The sequence below is a fragment of the Anolis carolinensis genome, chromosome 4 (assembly GCF_035594765.1).
Source record: "Anolis carolinensis isolate JA03-04 chromosome 4, rAnoCar3.1.pri, whole genome shotgun sequence".
NCBI classification, from domain to species: Eukaryota; Metazoa; Chordata; class Lepidosauria; order Squamata; family Dactyloidae; genus Anolis; species Anolis carolinensis.
The window spans coordinates 30991463-31011468 of NC_085844.1; the positions used below are offsets into that span (position 1 = coordinate 30991463).

The 20006-nt window shown below is 38.9% G+C and overlaps 1 protein-coding gene across 5 annotated transcripts; it reads right to left on the bottom strand.

Moving 5' to 3' along the window:
- Positions 1–8516: 8516 nt before the first annotated feature.
- Positions 8517–19801, bottom strand: pdp1 (pyruvate dehydrogenase phosphatase catalytic subunit 1). 5 transcript variants are annotated; one of them, XM_008108369.3, is made up of 4 exons: positions 19265–19801; positions 16773–16907; positions 15041–15075; positions 8517–12361 (listed from the first exon to the last, which is right to left on the bottom strand). In XM_008108369.3, exons 3-4 carry the CDS (start codon positions 15069–15071, stop codon positions 10707–10709), a joined length of 1686 nt encoding a protein of 561 aa, XP_008106576.1. In that variant the 5' UTR covers positions 15072–15075; positions 16773–16907; positions 19265–19801; the 3' UTR covers positions 8517–10706. The 5 variants fall into 5 exon arrangements, with proteins under 5 accessions (XP_008106576.1, XP_008106575.1, XP_062836253.1 ...); XM_008108368.3 differs by lacking the exon at positions 16773–16907; XM_062980183.1 differs by lacking the exon at positions 15041–15075.
- Between the last annotated feature and the right edge of the window lie 205 nt (positions 19802–20006).

Below are 20006 nucleotides of genomic sequence, written 5' to 3' on the forward strand. Positions count from 1 at the left end.
ACAGAGTGTAGATTTGTTTGGTAAGACACTTGTGCTAGGACTGGAACTTTGCTGTTTGCCTCCTAGCAGATTGCACCACCTAGTTTATCAAAAAACTGTTGTAAGAGCAGAAAGCCCTTGCTAAGCCTGTATTAGACATGCCTGCCCTGTCTTTGACCCAAAGCTTATGTCAATATCTTCAGAAAATTAGTTACTGCGGCAATAAAATCCTAGTTGGCTATTCTGTTTCATCTCTATGTTCAGTCTTTTTTTAAATTGTGTCATTCAGTAAAAGCAAAGAGACCTGCCGCACTTCAAAACACTAATGAATGCATTATAACAGATTTGTTATAGCTGTGGGGCCCTTCATCAGAAGCATAATGTCTGAGGTAGTACTGTAGTCCATGAAATCAGAAGGAAATTAAATACAGAAAGTAATGATGGTGGCAATTAAATTAACAGTAACCCCCACAAAAGTGTTGCTGATAACACAAACATCCTGACATGACACCATAGTTTATATCACTTTCTGAGATCTGCTGAGGTCCTCTGGAGATATTGGTAGATGTTGTCATTTTTCTGTGCTTGTGTGGACAGAACCAGGTGCTTCTTCCATCTCCTCTGCTTTCCATCAGTGACTGAATGACCATGAAGGCAGGATATTGCAGAACCATGATATATCCAATGGCGTAATAATTGGTTGTTGCAGTGGAGAAAGGGAAATACTGACCTCTGTTGCAATAGGAAAAAGATAATACCAACTCCAAAAAAGACATACTTGGACTTGCACTTCTGTATGACACTAATATGACATTGGCCATTCTGTTTTAATAATCTGTTATTCCTGTCCAAATTTCTCAAGTCCTACAGTGTTGTAGGAGTTTTGTGGCCAGTGTTCATTTGCTAACCCTGGTAGAAACAGAAAGGTACCATCCTGTTGAGGGTGAGTCTCCTGTCTAGGGTCCTCTCAGACTCAAAGCCAGCCCTGGTAAAAAGATTATAATCCCATTGGTTTAATATAAAGTGATTAAGACATCACAGTTGCCTTTCCTATCCTAAAGACTATACTTCCAGAATCCATTCTGCAATGAAGAATTTCACACAGCGATGCTAAATTGAGAACTAGTCTATGATGGATCACCGATCAATAGAACAGCCTGGACTTTGCTCTTGGCTCACGTGATGTTAATATTTTTATTACGTTTTAATTGTATTTTAATGTGTATTTTAAATCTTCTTTGTATTTTGTTTTAAAGGCATTGAATTATTGCTACATTGTCAAGCTGCCCTGAGTCCCCTTCGGGGCGAGAAGGGCAGGGCAAAAGTATAGTAGATAAATAAATAAATAAATAAATATTTTAAAAAGGACACCTTAGATCTGCAAATAGGCAGATTTCGTAAAATAGAAATTAGCTTTCTTCTATGTTGATTTTAATTTTAAGGACATGTGCTACATGTGAGTTGAAGCCTAATAATTTGGCACTGTTTTTTTCCCCATATCTCGCTATTAGGTAAAACCTGTCCATAGTGTCCAACCCCACAACATTCCCATCATCTACTTTGGTGTTATAGAACAACAGTGATACAGGAGCTGGGGTTACAAGAATATGCAGTTGTACAATCACCAAACCACAAATTGCATGATAGAAGTGTGATATCAAAGATACCCAACCAGACACATTATCTACTATCAATTACTGCAGATTAAGAGCATGTTCTGTGACGAAGTCCTGGAAAACAGGAGGGTACAATGGACTTGCACTAGAGCATTTGATTTATTAAGTTATTTCCTGATATACATCTGAGGTTCTCAGGGCAGGATAAATATACAAGAAGCCCTTCCAGATGGGGCAAAAGTATTGGGAGGTTGTGGGGCTTGTTAATAAATAATAATAATAATAATAATAATAATAATAATAATAATAATAATCCTCAGCTGCTGTAAGAAAATCGCACAGACATACTACAAACAGAGGCACAACTATATGGCCCAATTGATTCATTGGAACTTATTCCTCAAGTACCACCTCCCAGCAGTAAAAACTGGTGGGATCACAAACCTGCAAAAGTATTGGAAAATGAGCACGCAAAGATACTGTGGGACTTCCGAATCCAGACTGACAAAGTTCTGGAACACAACACACCAGATATCACAGTTGTGGAAAAGAAAAAGGTTTGGATCAGTGATGTTGCCATCCCAGCTGACAATCACATTGACGAAAAACAACAGGAAAAACTCATCCGCTATCAGGACCTCAAGACTGAACTTCAAAAACTCTGGCAGAAACCAGTGCAGGTGGTCCCGGTGGTGATGGGCACACTGGGTGCCATGCCAAAAGATCTCAGCCGGCATTTGGAAACAATAGACATTGACAAAATTACGATCTGCCAACTGCAAAAGGCCACCCTACTGGGATCTGCGTGCATCATCCAAAAATACATCACACAGACCTAAACGCTTGGGAAGTGTTCGACTTGTGATTTTGTGATACAAAATCCATCATATCTATCTTGCTTGCTATGTCATAAATAATAATAATAATAATAATAATAATAATAATAATAATAATAATAATAATAATAATAATAATTTTATTTCTTACCCACCTCTCCCCCCGGCTCAAGGTAGGTCACAGCACAGTTAGAAACACACAAATGCTATAAAAATTCTACAAACACACATTAAAATTTAGTTCCATAAAAGATACAGATGAAAGCATTTTGTGAAATACACATTAATCACACAGGACTGAGACCAGAACACGTGACATGAATTTAAAATTCATACACACACACACACACACATGCTTTGGATAACATAGGGAAGGGTTAACAGCCCTGTGAAGTTTGTTTTGTTGTGTGTACCCCTGTTCGGAAGATTTCACCACACTTCCTGTCCCTGTGATAATTAGATTTTGAAATACTATCTTTATTGTGGAAACAAGGATTGGTGATAAAGCTTCAGTGGAGACACCTTTCCCCTATAATAACTCTTCCTTTCCTAGGAGTAGATTTCTCTCACTTCCTGTTGTCTCACCCCTGTTCTTAACTATGAGTCATTTGTAAGTCGGATGTTTGTAATTCGGGGATTCCCTATAAATACATTGTGACACATTTATTTTTAATGTTTTTGTTATGTCATAATCATTTTAGCAGTATATTCCTAAAGAAAGGAAAAGAAGGAAGGAGAAAGAAAATATCAGTGTTCATTCTGATAAATGGAAATGTAAGGAGAGAATAAAACCAAGCAGAAAATGTCTGTGCCACAGGCCACAAGCCCATTCCAGAAATTGCCTGTGGAACTTCCCATAAGTACAGAAAGAAGAACCAAAACAACTAATAACATTTATGACATTTAGCCCAGACTGTACTGTATTGGAAACTTCCAGGAGAGGGGGGAAAAAATCTCACCCTGCAGGGGGCTGTGAAAATTGCTGCTAATACTGGAAATTTACAAGAAAAATATTGGGAAGGGAACAACATCACGTGGATGTTCCTTCCCACATAACTACAGCTATAACCCAGGCAAGGCTTTTGGCCATTCTGAAAAAGCTGTTAAATATAAAATTATTCCCAGACTATTTTCTGAAAATTCCCAGCACCAACATTATATTCTCATCTTTGTTGGGATTCTTTTTAATATGACATATCTATTCTTTTTCTTTCCAAAAGCAATTATAGCACTACAGTGGAATAACACTTTCGCACTTAAGAATGCTACATTTTGACATTGTGCTAATTCGGAGAGAAGAAACTTTGCCTTTAAAATTATAGCAAATCATGACTCAGGGTGCATTTAAACTAGGATTAATGCAGTTTGGCACCATTTTAACTGCCATCACTCAATGCTATGGAATCATGGGGGTTGTAGTTTTACAAAGGATCTATTCACACTACCCTTTTGGATTGTGCTATTGTGACAGCAATTGCTGGTAAAAGGAAAGGCATGCAGGATGTCTCGTGGCACCCCGCGCTCCCTTCCCCCATTACATGGTGGGGACGGGACAGAGTGCATAGGCACCCTATCCATCCCCATCAGATGGGAGAAAGGGTGGCAACGCGCATTGCCCCACCGCCCTTTCCCCCATCATATGGGGGAAAAAGGGAGGTAAGTGCGGGTAGCTTTGGGAGGAATTCAGAAGAAGCCTTTTAATTTCTTCCTTTGTGCTTAACATCAGGAAGTTTTGACAGATGTTGTAATAGGAAACAGAATATACAGCCTCTTGAAATCTGTGTTGCAACACAGTTGGTGAGTCTGCATGCATTTGATGGGTGGATAGGAGACACTTGAAATAACAATACGCAATTAGCCAAATGGATGAGATAAAATAAAGTTACGAGTGTCAGCTAGGTGCCAAACAGCATCTATGATGAAAAGCTGTTCAAATGGCGAGAAGGCAGTAAAGAGTATCTTAAAAGAAGTGTCAACGGCAGATCACTTGCCTTAATCTATTATTCAGCATTGAAGCTTGGAAATAACCTTGAGCTGCCACAGCAGCTATCAGATCCTAGGAGTTGTAATCCAAAAAGGTAACTTTAAAGGATAAACAGAAAATTAGGGAGAAAATGTTCTTGTAGGTGGCAAGAGGTCAGAAAAAACATTCCTTCACATTGTTTTTAATTTTTTTTTTGCTTGTTAACAGCACAGTAATGTACTGTGTAATTAATGTAATGTAATGCACAGTAATGGTACGTCAAAACGGTATGATGGACGGTACATGGAGGCCAATAACTTTGCTCCTCAGAAGCAGAGGATCACAAAGCATTGTTCATGACTTCCATGTGCACAAGCCCTTTTTTGGACAGTGCTTTGTGATTCCCTGTACGTCCTTTATACTGTATAATTATAGTGCTAAAATTATTATTTATCCACCATAGCAACATCCAATGAAATAAGATAGGGAGCTTTTTTTGCTTTAGAATAGTCAAGAATGCTTCAACCTAAACAGGAGGCTTATAATTATGAAAGTTGTTTTCTATGAATGTTTCAAGTAAGTTAAAAAAAAAGATGAAGCTATAAATGGATTTGAATAGATTTGACTGTAGTGAATATTTAGAATTCTCTTAGAGAGTGACACAACCTTGAGCTACACATTTGTAACTGTTTTGCACTGAACCTCGCTGAATAGTCCCTAGTGTAGGAGACATATATGTACATACTTACGCATATGTCTCTGTGCCTTCAAGTTGCCTGTTGACTTCTTGAGACCTCATGAATGTCATAGGGTTTTCTTAGGCAAGGAATACTCTGAGCTGGTTTTGCCAGTTTCTTTCTGGCAAAACCTGATATTCACTGGCAGTCTTTTTTCTAACCATGGCTAATCCTACTTAGCTTCTAAGATCAGACTGGATCTGGTGCCTTTAAAGTTAAGTCGTATTTATTTAAATATTATAAATAAAGCAGCAATTTCTCCCACCCTCAAGCTGCAGTGATGTCAAAGAAACTTCCAACATTGCAATTGCTATCAGGAGAACATTAACAATTAAAATTACAATGAAGATCTGCTGAGCAGTAGTATCTTAGTTAAACCAAAGCAGAAAAACATACAGAAATGTGAAGAAATATGTCCACAAAGGCCTGAATGTTTTAAAAAGCACTAGATCTTTTCTGATCTTGGAAGCTAAGCAGGGTCAGCCCTGGTTAATATTTGGATGAAAGACAGTTAACAAATACCAATTGCTCTGAGTTATATCAGCGAAAGGAACTGACACAATCACATCTGTGTATTTCTTGGCTAAGACAGTCACATAATAGTTGGCAGACTCAAAACGAAGGAAGTGGTGGTGAGGGAATATGATACACCAATATTTCATGGATAAACTTATGCTAAAGTTAAAATCAATTAGTCTTAAAGGTGCTGCCGTATTTCTTCTTTTTTCCTCTTCTTTTTATGTTACAAGAGACTAATAGACCTCATAGGTACTTATCTGAAGGTTGTAGGCCTCCACAATACTTTAGAAATACTTAGATGGATGAGTAAGTGAAGATGAAAGCCAAGCAGTCCAGATTTAGGGAAGCAGAATTCTTAAGGACCAGCAAGGGTTAAATGAAAAGCAAATGACTTTCTCCTGCTCCACCCTGTTGCACTTTACAGTAAAAGCACTGAATGGTAGAGAGTTCCTCTTAATGCAAGGCATATACAGAGCCCCATGCTGTTAGTTGTATTTCACTTTAAAAATACAATGCTCTTTCCTGCAACATGGTATATTCCAACACAAGAGATATAATGCTAGAGGGAAAATGCTGTTTCCTCCATAATCTGTTTCCATTATTACTCAGAAAAGGAGCTAGCCTGTAGCAAAGTTTAGCTTACATAAAACACTAATTCAATTCCTGGTTGTCACAACACATAGCATTGTTGACTTAGCTACAACTTGAGCTTTTATGTCATCAGATGCGCTTGCTAAAGGGTAGATGAAAGGAAGGGAAAAAACATCAAGCACTCTCTTATTTTTAGTTCAGATATAATTTAGATTATCTAAGAAATTTAACAGATCAACCAAGCATACTCTTATGAAATGTCATGGTATGAGTACGGTGACATTTCAACCACAGAGGGAAAGCAACTTTCAAAAGTGCATCTTGATAAAGGGGAAGTGAAGGAAATAGGGGAAATCTCAACAACCCCATTTTACTGTAGGCATCAATACTGTGCATGGTGCAATTAATTCAAAGCACTGATCCTGGTTTATAACTGAAAAATAGAGCCAAAGAAATTCAATCATACTTTGGAATAAATTCTCAACACAAGAAAGCTTTGCATATGATTAACCTTGCTTAATATCAATTCTCCTCACAGGGAGACTTATCATTCTGTAAACGGAGAGGCTTTTCAGATTCCCCTCACCCCCCCCCCCCCCCCATGAAAGAGAGCTGTCTGGCAGGCACACAAAATACCGTCACTGGGAGACTTGGTAAAATTAGATGCCTTCTGGCATTTAGCTCACTAATCTCACTATCTCCTCTATGAAAAGTCAAGAAGCAAATTATACCAGAGTACGAAGCTATATAAACGCACAAGGTCATTTAAGGTCAGTACTCTAGTAGATTCAACAAGTGTTTCTTGAGGTCAGGCTGGAACTCAGTTTACATATTGTGTGCATATATATCTACACACACACACCTCCTCAGCGTGCAGTTGTTCTGAAAACATGACTGAAGTATGACCCATTTATCCTACTAAAGGGAGTGGCCAGGAAACGACACCTAGCTAACAGAGCTTGTTAACTAAGCCATTTTATTTTAAGTCAAAAGATTGCGTGAATGCACACAAAACAAGTTAGACTGCAACTCGCTCATAACTAAAATAAAATAACCACTCATTTAGTAGGATAACACTGGACAACACAAATTTTTATGCCTCAAATGTCAGAACTGTTTGTGTATTTTACCTGCCGATTCAAAAAATGGCACCATTTTTCCCTTATCAGCTCTAGTTGTGAGAGACAGAACATACACCATATACCAGTCGTCAATTGCTACTCCACAGAAAACCATGATTACCACATCTAAGAAACTGGAGCTGATGTGGTCCATCTAAATGCAATTTTCTGAATCAGCACCCTAAACAATCCCAGGAACAAACCTAAAAACCACTAAAATAAATACATGGGGTGTGGTGTGGTTTCCAGACTGTGTGAGCAGTTTTTTAAATCATGTCAGAAGCAAATTGAGAAAATTCTGCAAGTCGCTTCTGGTGTTCTAGCAGTATTTTCTCCTGACGTTTTGCTGGCATCTTCAGCCTTACAGCCCCGAAACCACACAACATCCTAGTGACTCCAGCCGTCCAAGTCTTCATCTATCTATCTATCTATCTATCTATCTATCTATCTATCTATCTATCTATCTATCTATCTATCTATCTATCCATCTATCCATCTATCCATCTATCCATCTCTGGATGGCTGGGCTTTGTAACTGGAGAGTTGGTATAAGTTTGTACAAAAATGGAGTGAAAAATGAGGACATGGTTACAAAGAACATTTTGCTCCAGTTCAAAAGTTAGTTGTTTGTTACACAGCAGTTTGCTTTAGGACCTGCTGTTTAGTCCCAGAGAACACAATGCCCCCTGGAAAAAGAAGTGTTTTAATCTATTATATCAGAAGAGAATACACAAACAGGGAGTTTAAAATTCTATCTATGAGGTAACAACAACAAAAAGCTGAAACAATAGATGGGGCAAGGAAAGATGGTATGTTTCAACCCCAGTTCTGCCCATTTGTTCGGACACAAACTGACTTGAGTCAGACCATTTTCACAATGCCACACATTAATTTTTCAAGGAGAGTCATGCTAGTCTAGTTCAGCATAAGGAGGAAGGAAAGTGAGAGAAAGGATCTTAGCAGCACATTTGAGACTATATATTTCAGCACAAACTTTTGTGGACTCTAGTCCACATCACCAAATGCATTTTCATTTTGCCATTAAAATGTAAGGTTTATAGCATTTTGGTCTCATCTGACACATGGTCACATACATTTCAGCAACTAACAAAAGGACACATCAATTAGGGCCACAAACAACTGCAATGCATAGATGTTTGTATAGTAATAGTTTTATTGAAGTCTACTAAAAAGAAACTTGTTCTTAGATTGTATCACTTGATGTTCAGAAAGCCACAATATCATAAACATTTCATTTCCCCAAATACATATTTTGTGAGTCTGTCTTCAAATCCTGCTTATGTTCACCTTTTATTTTACAACGTCAGCCCTCAAATGTTGAACATACAGAATCAGAGCTTAATTTGTTAAGACTAGTGCCATACCAAAATGAAACATTTACATGTACTATACACTCCACAAGTAAAAATAGCAAGGAAGCCTGAATAATGTAACAGTTCTATTTTAGGTATCTAAACAAATAAAATAAAAAATTAAAATTAAATTTGACCTATCCAGTTTTGTCACAAATATATTAAGAATTTAGGTGTGCGGTAACAGACACAGATAAAATTACGACTTTCCTTGAACATAGAAAGGGAAGACCACCATTTTTATTAAGGCTCCAGATAGGGCTTAAAACACTGTAGGATTTCCACAAAGATAAATACATTATAAAGTAAGAATGCCCTATGTCAGGATGTCGGTGTAATAATCTATTCTCAATAACTGCATGTCAATAATTTAGACAATTGTGACTTTTGATGTACAGAAAAGCAAAGGGGCATTAATGCTAACAAACATGTATAACAACATATATAATACAGTACTTGGTGCGCTATAAAAAAAAACTACATTGCCAAGAATATTGAAATCCTTTCGAACCTTTTAACTCAGAAATTGATTACATGTGTTGCCATTTAAGTGGAATGCTCATATGGTGTCTGTACAGAGAAACATAATTGGATTTTAAGGTTTTCCCGCTTGTGTTTCACAACTAGATGAAATACTCAGCAAAAAATTGAATTACACCCACTTGTTCAAGAATAGATTAAAAATAGGCTAGGCAATTAATTTTGTTTAAAATATGGGATGTTTTCAAATTCAAATGTTTAAGAACATTTTAAATTGGTAGTCAAGAAAATGTTTTAATTTGTCTAACGATTTAAATATGAATTGTGTTCAGCAGAGATCTAAAGTTCTGAGACATGCAGTTTTATGAGAAGAGGTTTAAGGTTTAAGTGAGTGTTCACACTGGAAGTTAGATTTAGAAAATGTCAATAAGAGGTTTAAGCATACAGCATGCATACTGTCCCTCTTACTTTACCTATTTACAAATCTTATTACATTGATTTCTTCAGTAGTCACCATGGGAACCAAACTAGACAGAGTCATAAAGATGTTTTCATTTTGTTATATTTGAAACATCTAGAACACAAGATCAAACTTTAGTTCAACATATGTGACTGCACTAGTTTACAAAGTCAGTACTGTCTGCCAAGATTTAACACAAGACCAAAGACTCATGACTGGAAACAGATTTGGTACACATCAGGACTGTTGCTTGCAGAGTACAATGCTTTGAAATATGGCCTGATTGAAGACTACACCATATTTCAGAAAAGGTAAGAGTTACAATTTCATAATGCAAGCAAAGGTTTTTTTGCACTTCCCTCGGTTAAAGGTCCCATTATTTATTGCCTTTGAACTGTGCAAAACAGAGAATTCGTCATTTGATGCAACATTCATTCTAATATTTGGGACAGGATTGTGATATTTATGGCTTAAGACTTACTACTTTACTCATTTTTTTAGCTGTTTCAACTGAGATACTCAAAAGAGAGTAGCTAGGTATTATACCAAAACATTCACCAACTTGTTATAAACTTCTATTTAGCTCCTGAAGAGGAGACAGCAAAGGTATCTCATAAATATAAAAGTCATCAGCTCAGTTGAAATTTAGATTTACAATGAAGTCCCCACTCAATGTTTGGTATTGCTACTAAACACCTACATATACAGATATGTACACGTGGCAACATATACAAGAATTTTGCCTTGCAGCACATCACACTGGTGTGAGATTTTCACTTCCACCAAGTAATCTCATATCATAAGCCACTGTCCCAGGAAATAGTTTAGTGCAAAGTTGTTCTAAATTGTTCAGCTCTCTTAGTAATAAATTAGTTCAATAACCCTCTGACTCTTCTCTTGGGCTTTTGCAAATTGTATTTGCTCTAGCTCAAAGTCCAATGGCCAGAAATTAAGTGAATACATTTGTTACAATCCTATGTTCATTACTGGCCATTTTGTTCTGCGAAAGTATTCGTTCCCTGGCTTAAAATTTAGAACTCTTCATTCTGACATGCACCTACAACATGGGAATTGAACTGCACTACTATAATTGTGATATCATCCCTGTACATCCGAGCCAACTCTTCTGGAAGACTGAGCATCTTGGATAGCCGGTCATGGTCAACTGTGCCAAACTCATTGTTTCCCACAGCATGGCGTATTAAGTGTGTTGCTGCATTCTGATCTTCATAGGCTGAAGAGACCCGAGCTCTCCTTTCTGTTAAAAGACCATGCATCTGTCCCAGCGTTACTTTGTAACCTCCAACAGCTATTGGCTGTTGGTGATGGACACCAGTTAGATACTCACCTACAATTCTAACCACATCCTGCCTGTGCATTGTTTCCCACAAGCCATCTGTTGCCAATATCAGGAATTTGTCCTGAGGTCTTAATTTGTGATATATTACCTCTGGCTCAGCTGTGAGGTATGGAGGAGTATGATAGTTTGGTGGGATGAACTTTGTATATTCATTGTCATTAAGCTGATCTGGGCCTGACTCTATCACTCTCTTCTGAAGGTCAATGCTCCATTTAAATTTGACATCCCCAAAAGCTCTGAAAGGCATCAGCAGACCTAACAGCCGATCCTGTTTCACAACACTCTTTTCTTCAGACTTTGGATGCTCTACTTTCAATCGTTCAATTTCACTTTCATTCTGTGCATTATGATCATGAGACAGAGCAACAGCGGACCAAGTTCCATCCTCTTCTTGGACACCAAGCATGGCCCTGCTGTCACCAGTATTAGCAACATGCAAATCAACACCATCTACATGAGCCACGCAAGCAGTTGCACCAGAAAAGGCTACACGCAATACCAAATAATTGAGGAAAGAATTTGGATCTCCTACTTGAGCTTCCAAAGAAATGTCATTGTCAAGCCGCTTAAAGGCATTAATTAAAGCCTCTTTAACGTCAGTTGTCTCTCCAGTATTAAGGTCTATGAGCTCCTGCCAGTATGTTCGCAAGCTGTTAAAATACAATTTGGAGGCTTCTTTACTAAAATAGTCATTCGGGTGCTTGTGCCACTGTAAGATGGGCAGCAGTGCTCTACCACTCTCAACAGCATTTTCTATTTCAAGTAAAGTCTCATGGGGTAACAGAGAAACAGCTATGTAATAAAACAGCCTTTCACTGACAGCTTGTGCACAAGCACACCCTGCATGGCCATCAAATACTCCAAGTAGCATCCCTCTCGTTTGCAAGCAAGTAGCTGCGCTCCTTCGATCTTCTATTGGTGCATTGGCAGGAAGCTGGTTGCTATCAAAGCCAAGGACAGAACTTACATTTTTACCATCAAACTCTGGAACTTTAAAACTGTACTCATTTGCTTTCAGGATGCTATTGACCTGTGGAGGTGTGAGGTAAAATCTCTGTGGTGTAGAAACATAGTTTCTTGCATGAATCAACTGACTGAGGTTCTCCTTTGGTCTGCAAAGCGTTGCCAACTTTTTCTGTGGGGCATATCTCATGTGTTGGTGAGTCAGGTGAGGTGACAAGCAACACAGATGTTTATGGTGACAGTAGCATGCAGTATTGTATATCCTGCCAATCTCACAGTTGCGAATTAATGGAAGTAATAGCTGAGTCGGTGCTGGCATGGCATCAGAGAACAATGGCAATCTGGAGCTTCTGACTGGAATTGCTGGAGGGAAAACATAAGCAACATGTATGCTTAACATGGGTTTTTTTCCACCAAACAATAATATACCACAACTTTAATCGAAATAGTGTCTTTGCTGACATGATAACTGATTGCAGGAAGCAGGGTGAAAATTATGGACTAATCTACAGTCAAGTGTCTTTAAGAGAATGATATCTCAGTCTACATTGTTATACTTTATAAAGAAGTGTAAACAGCTGACTTGTATTTATAGTCTTACTAACCAAGTTAATCAGAGCATGCTAAAAATCAATTAAAGGGTAAAGAGCTGCTTGAAGAAAGGCCCCCTATTTAGATTTTAGATAAAAGCATTTACTTTGCTCTATCCAAGTCAATTTGGTTATTTATATTAATATGTTTCATTTTTCCTAGACCACTTTGTATCACATTTATATATTTAAACTAGTACCAGGCATGCTTACACTTAGAAATAATTCTCAGTGATGCCAATGACATATCTTCCAAGAAGGTACAGAATAATGATCTTGGTGGTATTTTGATTTCTCATCAGCTTTTTAAAAAGTGTTATAATATATACTATTGCTCAAGTTTAAGTGCCACAAAACTTTCAAGGATTCCAAAAGTTTTATTTTACACTAACTAGATGATAGCTATGAACGGCCTACATTATCATTTTTCATTTAAAGTACATCTTCACAAAGCACACTAGTTTACTAGTCTCTATAGAATTACAGCATGTTCTGAATTGGTCTCACATGCTGTACAAAGAATACTGCTGTTTTCACTTTAATCCCCTGTACAACCCAAAATATTTGTCAGGAGAACTAGGAAACCACCCAAAGCCTATTTTGGGCTGTTACAACTAAAAAGGTAGGGGAAGGAGTTTCTTTCTAGCTGGAGCAACTACACCACTTGGAATTTTGGCTACTCACTTTTCAAGATCCAAGGAAGGAATCTCTTTTAGTTTGCAAGAACTGAGTATAGATTCTGCACTACTGACAAATGGACCTCCAATTCTATTGTCTTCAACTTGGCATATTTATTTTTAGTTGATAAGTCTGATTTCATCCTAGAATCAGTTTTCTAATGACTCTTAAGCCAATATTTAACCAGAGTGTGAGGTACCATTAGGCAGGAAAAGCAACAAGTTTTAGGGGGCACACTGATATAAAACAAAATAAGTTTAATTTCTTTACCCTCATGCTCTAAGATGTTTTGAGGCACCTCTGCATCAGCTCTTGTTTCCATATTCTGCCAAAATTCCCAGAACCATCCTACCCTTTTCTGGGTAAACTTCATAGACTAGTTATTTTTAACCACCCTCATACATAAAAAATAATTCAACATGTTAAGGGACAAATTTATTTGACTTTCTTTTTCAAAGAATAGAAACATTTACCTATTATTTTTGTTTTGAAGTGACTCTAGTGCTGAACTGTTCATCTAGCAAATATGTGTGTGTGTGTTTTGAAATACACACAAAAGATAGCTTCAGTATTTCTATTTTAATATTTTGCACAGCATTTAGCAGCTTATGGATTTATTTTACAATTCAGCATAAGAGCAGGTAGAAGAAGAGCAGAAATAATTTGCTTCCTTACAAAATATACCAACTGCATCCTACTAGTCTGTATTTCTAGCTTTAACGGCAGTGCTTGTAAGATAGAATTCTGCCTATTTCACACCAAGTATCAACAGCTGTACAGACTCAGCTTCTTTCTATTTCCTCTGATCTTATTCTGCTTTCCTCTGCCGACAAAGATTCCTTTTCAAGTTCTGGAACTGATGAGGTGTGGGCTAACCATCAGGAGATGTTTTCCGAATGCTAAGTGCTCAAAGATATACATCTCATGGCCACCATGGCCAACAGCCCCACAAGTGGAAATGATACTCAGCCAGCACCAATGTCGGATCGTCAGGTTCCTACTTCTAGCTAGTGACAAGCATACACTCTGCTTACTACTAAGGATGGTGAAAATGTGTGACAATTTACTAAGGGCATTAAAAGGACAGCCAATTTAGCAACTCAGCAGCCATTAAAATAAACCACGCAAATGAAGATCCAGTTAGCAACTGCAGACTTAAAGAGTCTAAGTATCCATTTAACAAAGACATCTGCATCTGTATGTTTTACTATACACAATTTCAAATCAAAGAGTAATGCAACTGAGAATGACTATGTTTTTAAGCAAGTATGTTTATGGATTATACATCAATCAGTATGTTCAATTGCAAAGGTTTTGAAACCTGATTTAGGAGAACTATTCTGCATATTATAGGTTTTCATGCCTAGCATTCTGGCTTTTGTTTTAAAAACCCAACTCCTTCAAAGTTTACATTCTAAATAGCAAGAATGTTTGTAACCAGATACATAAGAGCACTAATTTATTTGTACAACTCAATATCCTGAACAAATATGAATTGAGTTATTCTAGAGAAGAAACACAATTATGCTTATGTCTTTATTCTATTTTAAATCTCAAACCACTTTTATCAGATTCAAATTCCAACCAAGTCTATTCATGTAGAGTGTGAAATAGCCAGACAGGAGGCAACACACTCATCATGAGTTTAAACTGGCATATCCACTATTCAGTGATATTACATAAGTGACATTTACTTGGTACACACCCACATTAACCCACTCTCCTCCCCACAATTTCTGTTTCTCTGAAAAATAAGAGCACAAAAGGTACCTACCAATCCGCCTGGGCCCAGGACACACACACATTCTCCTGTCATAACAAGAAGCCGTCAACATCCACAAAGCAGTAGCCCAGGAAAAGCAAGGCAGAGAGTTTATTAAAGAAGGAGGAATAGGTCTCCAACATTGAAGGGGGACAGAAAAAGAGACAGAAAGACAAGCAGTTTGTTTGTAGTGACAAGCATTACGAAGCGGCAAATGCAGCACAGCCATCTCTCAGCAGCATTGTTTAATCCTACTGCAACCCCAACTCACTGCTTTCCACCCCTCTTGCTGCACAATGTAACACCCAGAGCATGCAAGATTTATCTACTGTCAGTCAGAACTGAACAACAACAAGCACACCTTTTTAAAGGAGGTCTGAAGTACTGGTCTTAAAACTACACATACATAATATATATATATATACATAACTGAGGTCCTTAAGGCATTTATATAATTAACCAAGAGCCAATCTTTCCTTTTGCAAACCAATCTTCCTGGGATTGTCTTGCTTCTTGTGTTCCCCCAACCTATTAATCATGTACAAGTGCAGAATATTTTTGTTACAGTATCTTCAGGGCATGCCTTTGGTATTCAAACCATGCACCTGTGATTCCTGTACTGCACATAATTATGAGAAGTGGATTCCACACTGTTCTAAGTGCCCATGCTGCTTCACTGACAATTCAAGAGGTGGATGGAAACCAGCATATCCTCATCAACTGTTCGGGCTGCAAGAATGGCATCATACTTGCAGCAAATGGGGTATCTTGGCAAGGAATTAAAAGTCCTTTTCTGGGGCCACTACCTGTGCTTCCAACCATACACTGCGGTGCAGAAGCTGGCCTACATTAAAGTTTATTGAGACCCTATACTCATATAGCTCTTGTTAGACTATAAGAGAAAAGAAAAAAATAAGATACTATGATTAGGACAATGACTAGTCTAACAATAAATAGATTAAAATTGGCATTAAAACTTAGTATATTAATTGACACAAGAGAGGTTTCTTTCTAGAGATTTTTCTAAAAACTGAAGAAAGCAGGAAGAATTTGAAAAGATATTTATTTTAAAAAGGAATATCATTTAAGAATATCCTGCTATCAACCAAAATCTGAATACAAAGGACAGCAAACATGCTGTCTGCTGCACTTGTGGGGCACATATTTTTTTAAAGTTAGTGCATGAAAACTTTCAATTAAAATACTACCAACTAGTTTCTCTGTGCAGTCTGCATATTGAACAGATAAATTCAGCGCAATTCCACCCGTAGAGAAATGTGGAGCTTGTTTCCAAAAGCCATGAAATCCATCTGAACACATTTTACAGGAATAAAAAAAACGTGCTGAGGATATGCATTCTTTTGCTATAAAATGCAGTATTCCAAGCCCTCTCTTGAAGTGACTGGATACATTTTAATAGTTTTCATTTGTACATATTTTGCTCCTATCCAACAATGTGCTAACATACAAATTTTTATTGGTTATTTTTTTTTTTTGGAAACAAACTCTGCAAATATAAATTGCAGAACTGAAGGGACCCCAAAGATTATCTAGCCCACCTCCCTGTTACTACAAGAAATCTATAGCTAACACATCCCTAACATACTGCCATCTGATTTGTTTAAAAACCGATCACTGTCAAGCAGCTCTTTGTGGTTCTTCGTTTTTAACTTAGGGCAAACCAAAAGGGTCTCTGTCATAGAGGTTTATTGTTAAGAGCTGTTCAGAAGAGGTTTGCCATTACCTTCCTCTGAGGTGGAAAGAATGTAAATTGTTGAGGGTCACACTGGCACAGGTCCTAATGTCAAATAATTCTTCCTAATGGTTTGTTCAAAATATTTTTCTTGTAATTTGAATCCATTGCTTTAGGCCCTTCCCTCTGGAACACATGAAAACAAGTATTGCCTGAAACAGCCTTTTTTTAAAAAAAAAATAAATTTATATTAGTGTTCCTTTCAACATAAACATACAATAAAAGTGAGACAGCCTTTCAAATACTTTAAAATGACAATCACAATGCCTCTCGGTCTTCTTTTGTTTAAGCAGACCAACTCCCTTACCTATTTATCAGACTTAGTTTTTAGATCTTTTGCCATCTCTGTTGCTCTCCTCTGAAGACATCCCAGTTTGTCTAGTCCTTCTTAACTTGTGGTGCCCAGAACTTGACACAAGAAGCGAGCTCTAGTCATCATAGTTCTGGTGCTGCACCTTGTACTGCATTTGCTTGGGGTGGGAGGCACTGTATTACTCTACTGACTCTGGCCAAGAGAAAAAATGCCTCAAAACTGTCATTACTTAGGCTATTCATTGTATTCACACTTGGATGCAGGTAACCAGCCATGATTTCATTGGATAACAAGCCTAGTTTATATCTAGGAGAAGAATCGCATACAGAGACTATATGCCCATCAAGTATTGTGAATGCTGGAAAGGCGCAATGCTGCTTCCCATAAAAGCTACTCCCACTTACCTTCAGGACTTTCATGCAGAGCCTAACTTCGCTTTCAGGGTCCTAAAGTACAGACACACCTCTTTTGCAATCCTTTAAAACATGCAGTTTCTATAAAGGACCTCACTAATCTCACTAACTGGAGAACATAAATGGGGCCTGGATTACTCAGGACCTGTGCGAGTTGAGATGAGGGGGCTAATCTGGGAGTGGGACATGTAAATTTTCCATCGCCAGCTCCAGGAACTCTTCAATACACACACATATACACACACACAGGAATGAATTTTGGATTGGGACAGGTAACTCCCCCACCCCCAAGCTCTCATCCATTAGGACAGGTAAAACCTCCCTCTCCAACCACCCCCTTTCCAGGCTGTAATTGGTTATCTCAAAATACATATGTAGGGGTTAAACTGGGATTGGAAAAGGGAACTCAAGGGGTGGGGAAAGAAGATTTACCAGTCACACACACCTCTATACATATATCTATGGAGATGATTGATAAAGAGACTGATGGTGGAAGGGAAGATTTTCCTATCACTTACACACACACACAATTTCACCTCAAATAGATAGATATATAGAGGTGACTGATAAGAGCCTGATGTAGAGAAGGAAGATTTACCCATCACCTCCATATACTGTATAAATAATCTTATCTCAAATAGATAGAGGCTATTGATAAAAGACTTATGGCTCACCCCCCCCCCCCCTATATATAATCTCACCTCAAATAGATAGATAGAGATGACTGGCAAGAACCAAACGGTGGGAAGGAAGATTTATCCATTACCTCTCTCCCCCTTCTCTCTATATATGTAATCTCGCTTCAATTAAGATATTGAGAAATTATTGATAAGAGCCTGGAAGTGGGAGGGAAGATCTACCCATCACCCCCATAATCTCTCATATATACATACACATATAGATTTATATAGAGAGAGGGGGGAGCTGATTGATGAGCGTCGGTAGTGGGAGGGACGACTGACCTGTCCTCTCAGCATACACACAGACACACTCATATACAATCTCACTTCTCTGTATGTATATTGAGGTGATTGATAAGAGCCTAATGGTGGGAAGGAAGATTTATGCATCACCCCCATATACTGTATATATATTATCTCAAATAGATAGCTAGACAGGCAGAGGTGATTGATGAGAGCTTGATGAGCTATATATAACCTCACTTCCATTAGATAGACAGACAGACATATATCAAGAAATTATTGATGCGAGCCTGGAAGTGGGGGGAAGATCTACCCATTCCCCCCCCCCTCTATAACCTCATCTCACATACACAGACACAGACATATATATATATATATATATATATATATATATATATATATTTGGGGGGGGGTTTGATTAATGAGAGCCTGTCCCCTCAGCATACCTGTCCCCTCAGCATACACACAGACATACAGAATCTTACTTCTCTACTGAGGTGATTTATAAGAGCCTGGTGGTGGGAGGCCACCTCAATGCCAGGTCCACCCCATCACCTCAAACATTATAACCCGGCCTTCCTTTCCTTCCCATTCACACCCAGTTTGAGGTGAGACAGCTTCAAGGCAGCAAGCTTGAGCACGCTGCCCGCCCACTTGGCGGCCAGTTAATAGCCCGGGGCCTGGAGGAGAAAGGCTGACACATTCTCCGGCTGCTCTTCACTTCGCATTCCCCCAGGCAGGCATGCAGGCAAGCGTCCAGGCACTCCCCTTCACGTCATGCTTATATACACATACATATACATATATATATATCACCCACACGAAGACACTGACCTGGCCAGATTTGGGGTGGGGGCGGGCCCGGTTTGGACGGCGCCTTTTTCTCCCTCGTTGTCTTTTATTTCCCACTCAGTGCCAGCCGCCGACCAAGGAAGGCGAAGAACCCATTTCCCCCATCCCCGCTCCTCCGACGCTTTCTAACCCGCAGCCAGCACCTCAAGCTCCCCTCACAACAGACTGGAAAGAAAATGAGAGCCTTTACACCACGGCTGCCGTGTGGCGTTGTGGGCGGTTCTTGTGACGCGCCCGGCCTTATAAAGCCTCTGCGCGGCCCCCATTGGCTGACAGCGCAGCGAGCGGGATCACGTGATGCATCTCGGACTATTTACTCATCCTATGTCGCGCGCTCTCCGCCGCTTCATAGTCCCTTCGCACTAGAGTCTTAAACGCTTGGTAATCACCGGCGGTGGCGGAAGGATATCACTTTCTTGTTCTCCGCCTCTGCGTGTCCATTTGTATTACTGCCCTCAGGCTCGCGGCTCCTTTGTGGCCGAGCCGTTGCAGAGGATGCCTCGTGCTCCCGCCTTTCTTCTCAGGTCTCTTGAAGCCGTCAAACGCCTCAAAGGGAGGGAAGGCGGGCTTTCGGGCGTCAACGCTTGGATTGGGCTGAGAGGAACTTGGCCCCGCCTTCTTTTTCCTTCTTGACCAATTGGAGAGCCTCGCTGTGAGGAGACGCAGCCCGCTTTTTTTCCTTCTGGGGAGAGAAAGGCAGAGGCGGTTGCGCTGAAGGGATGCG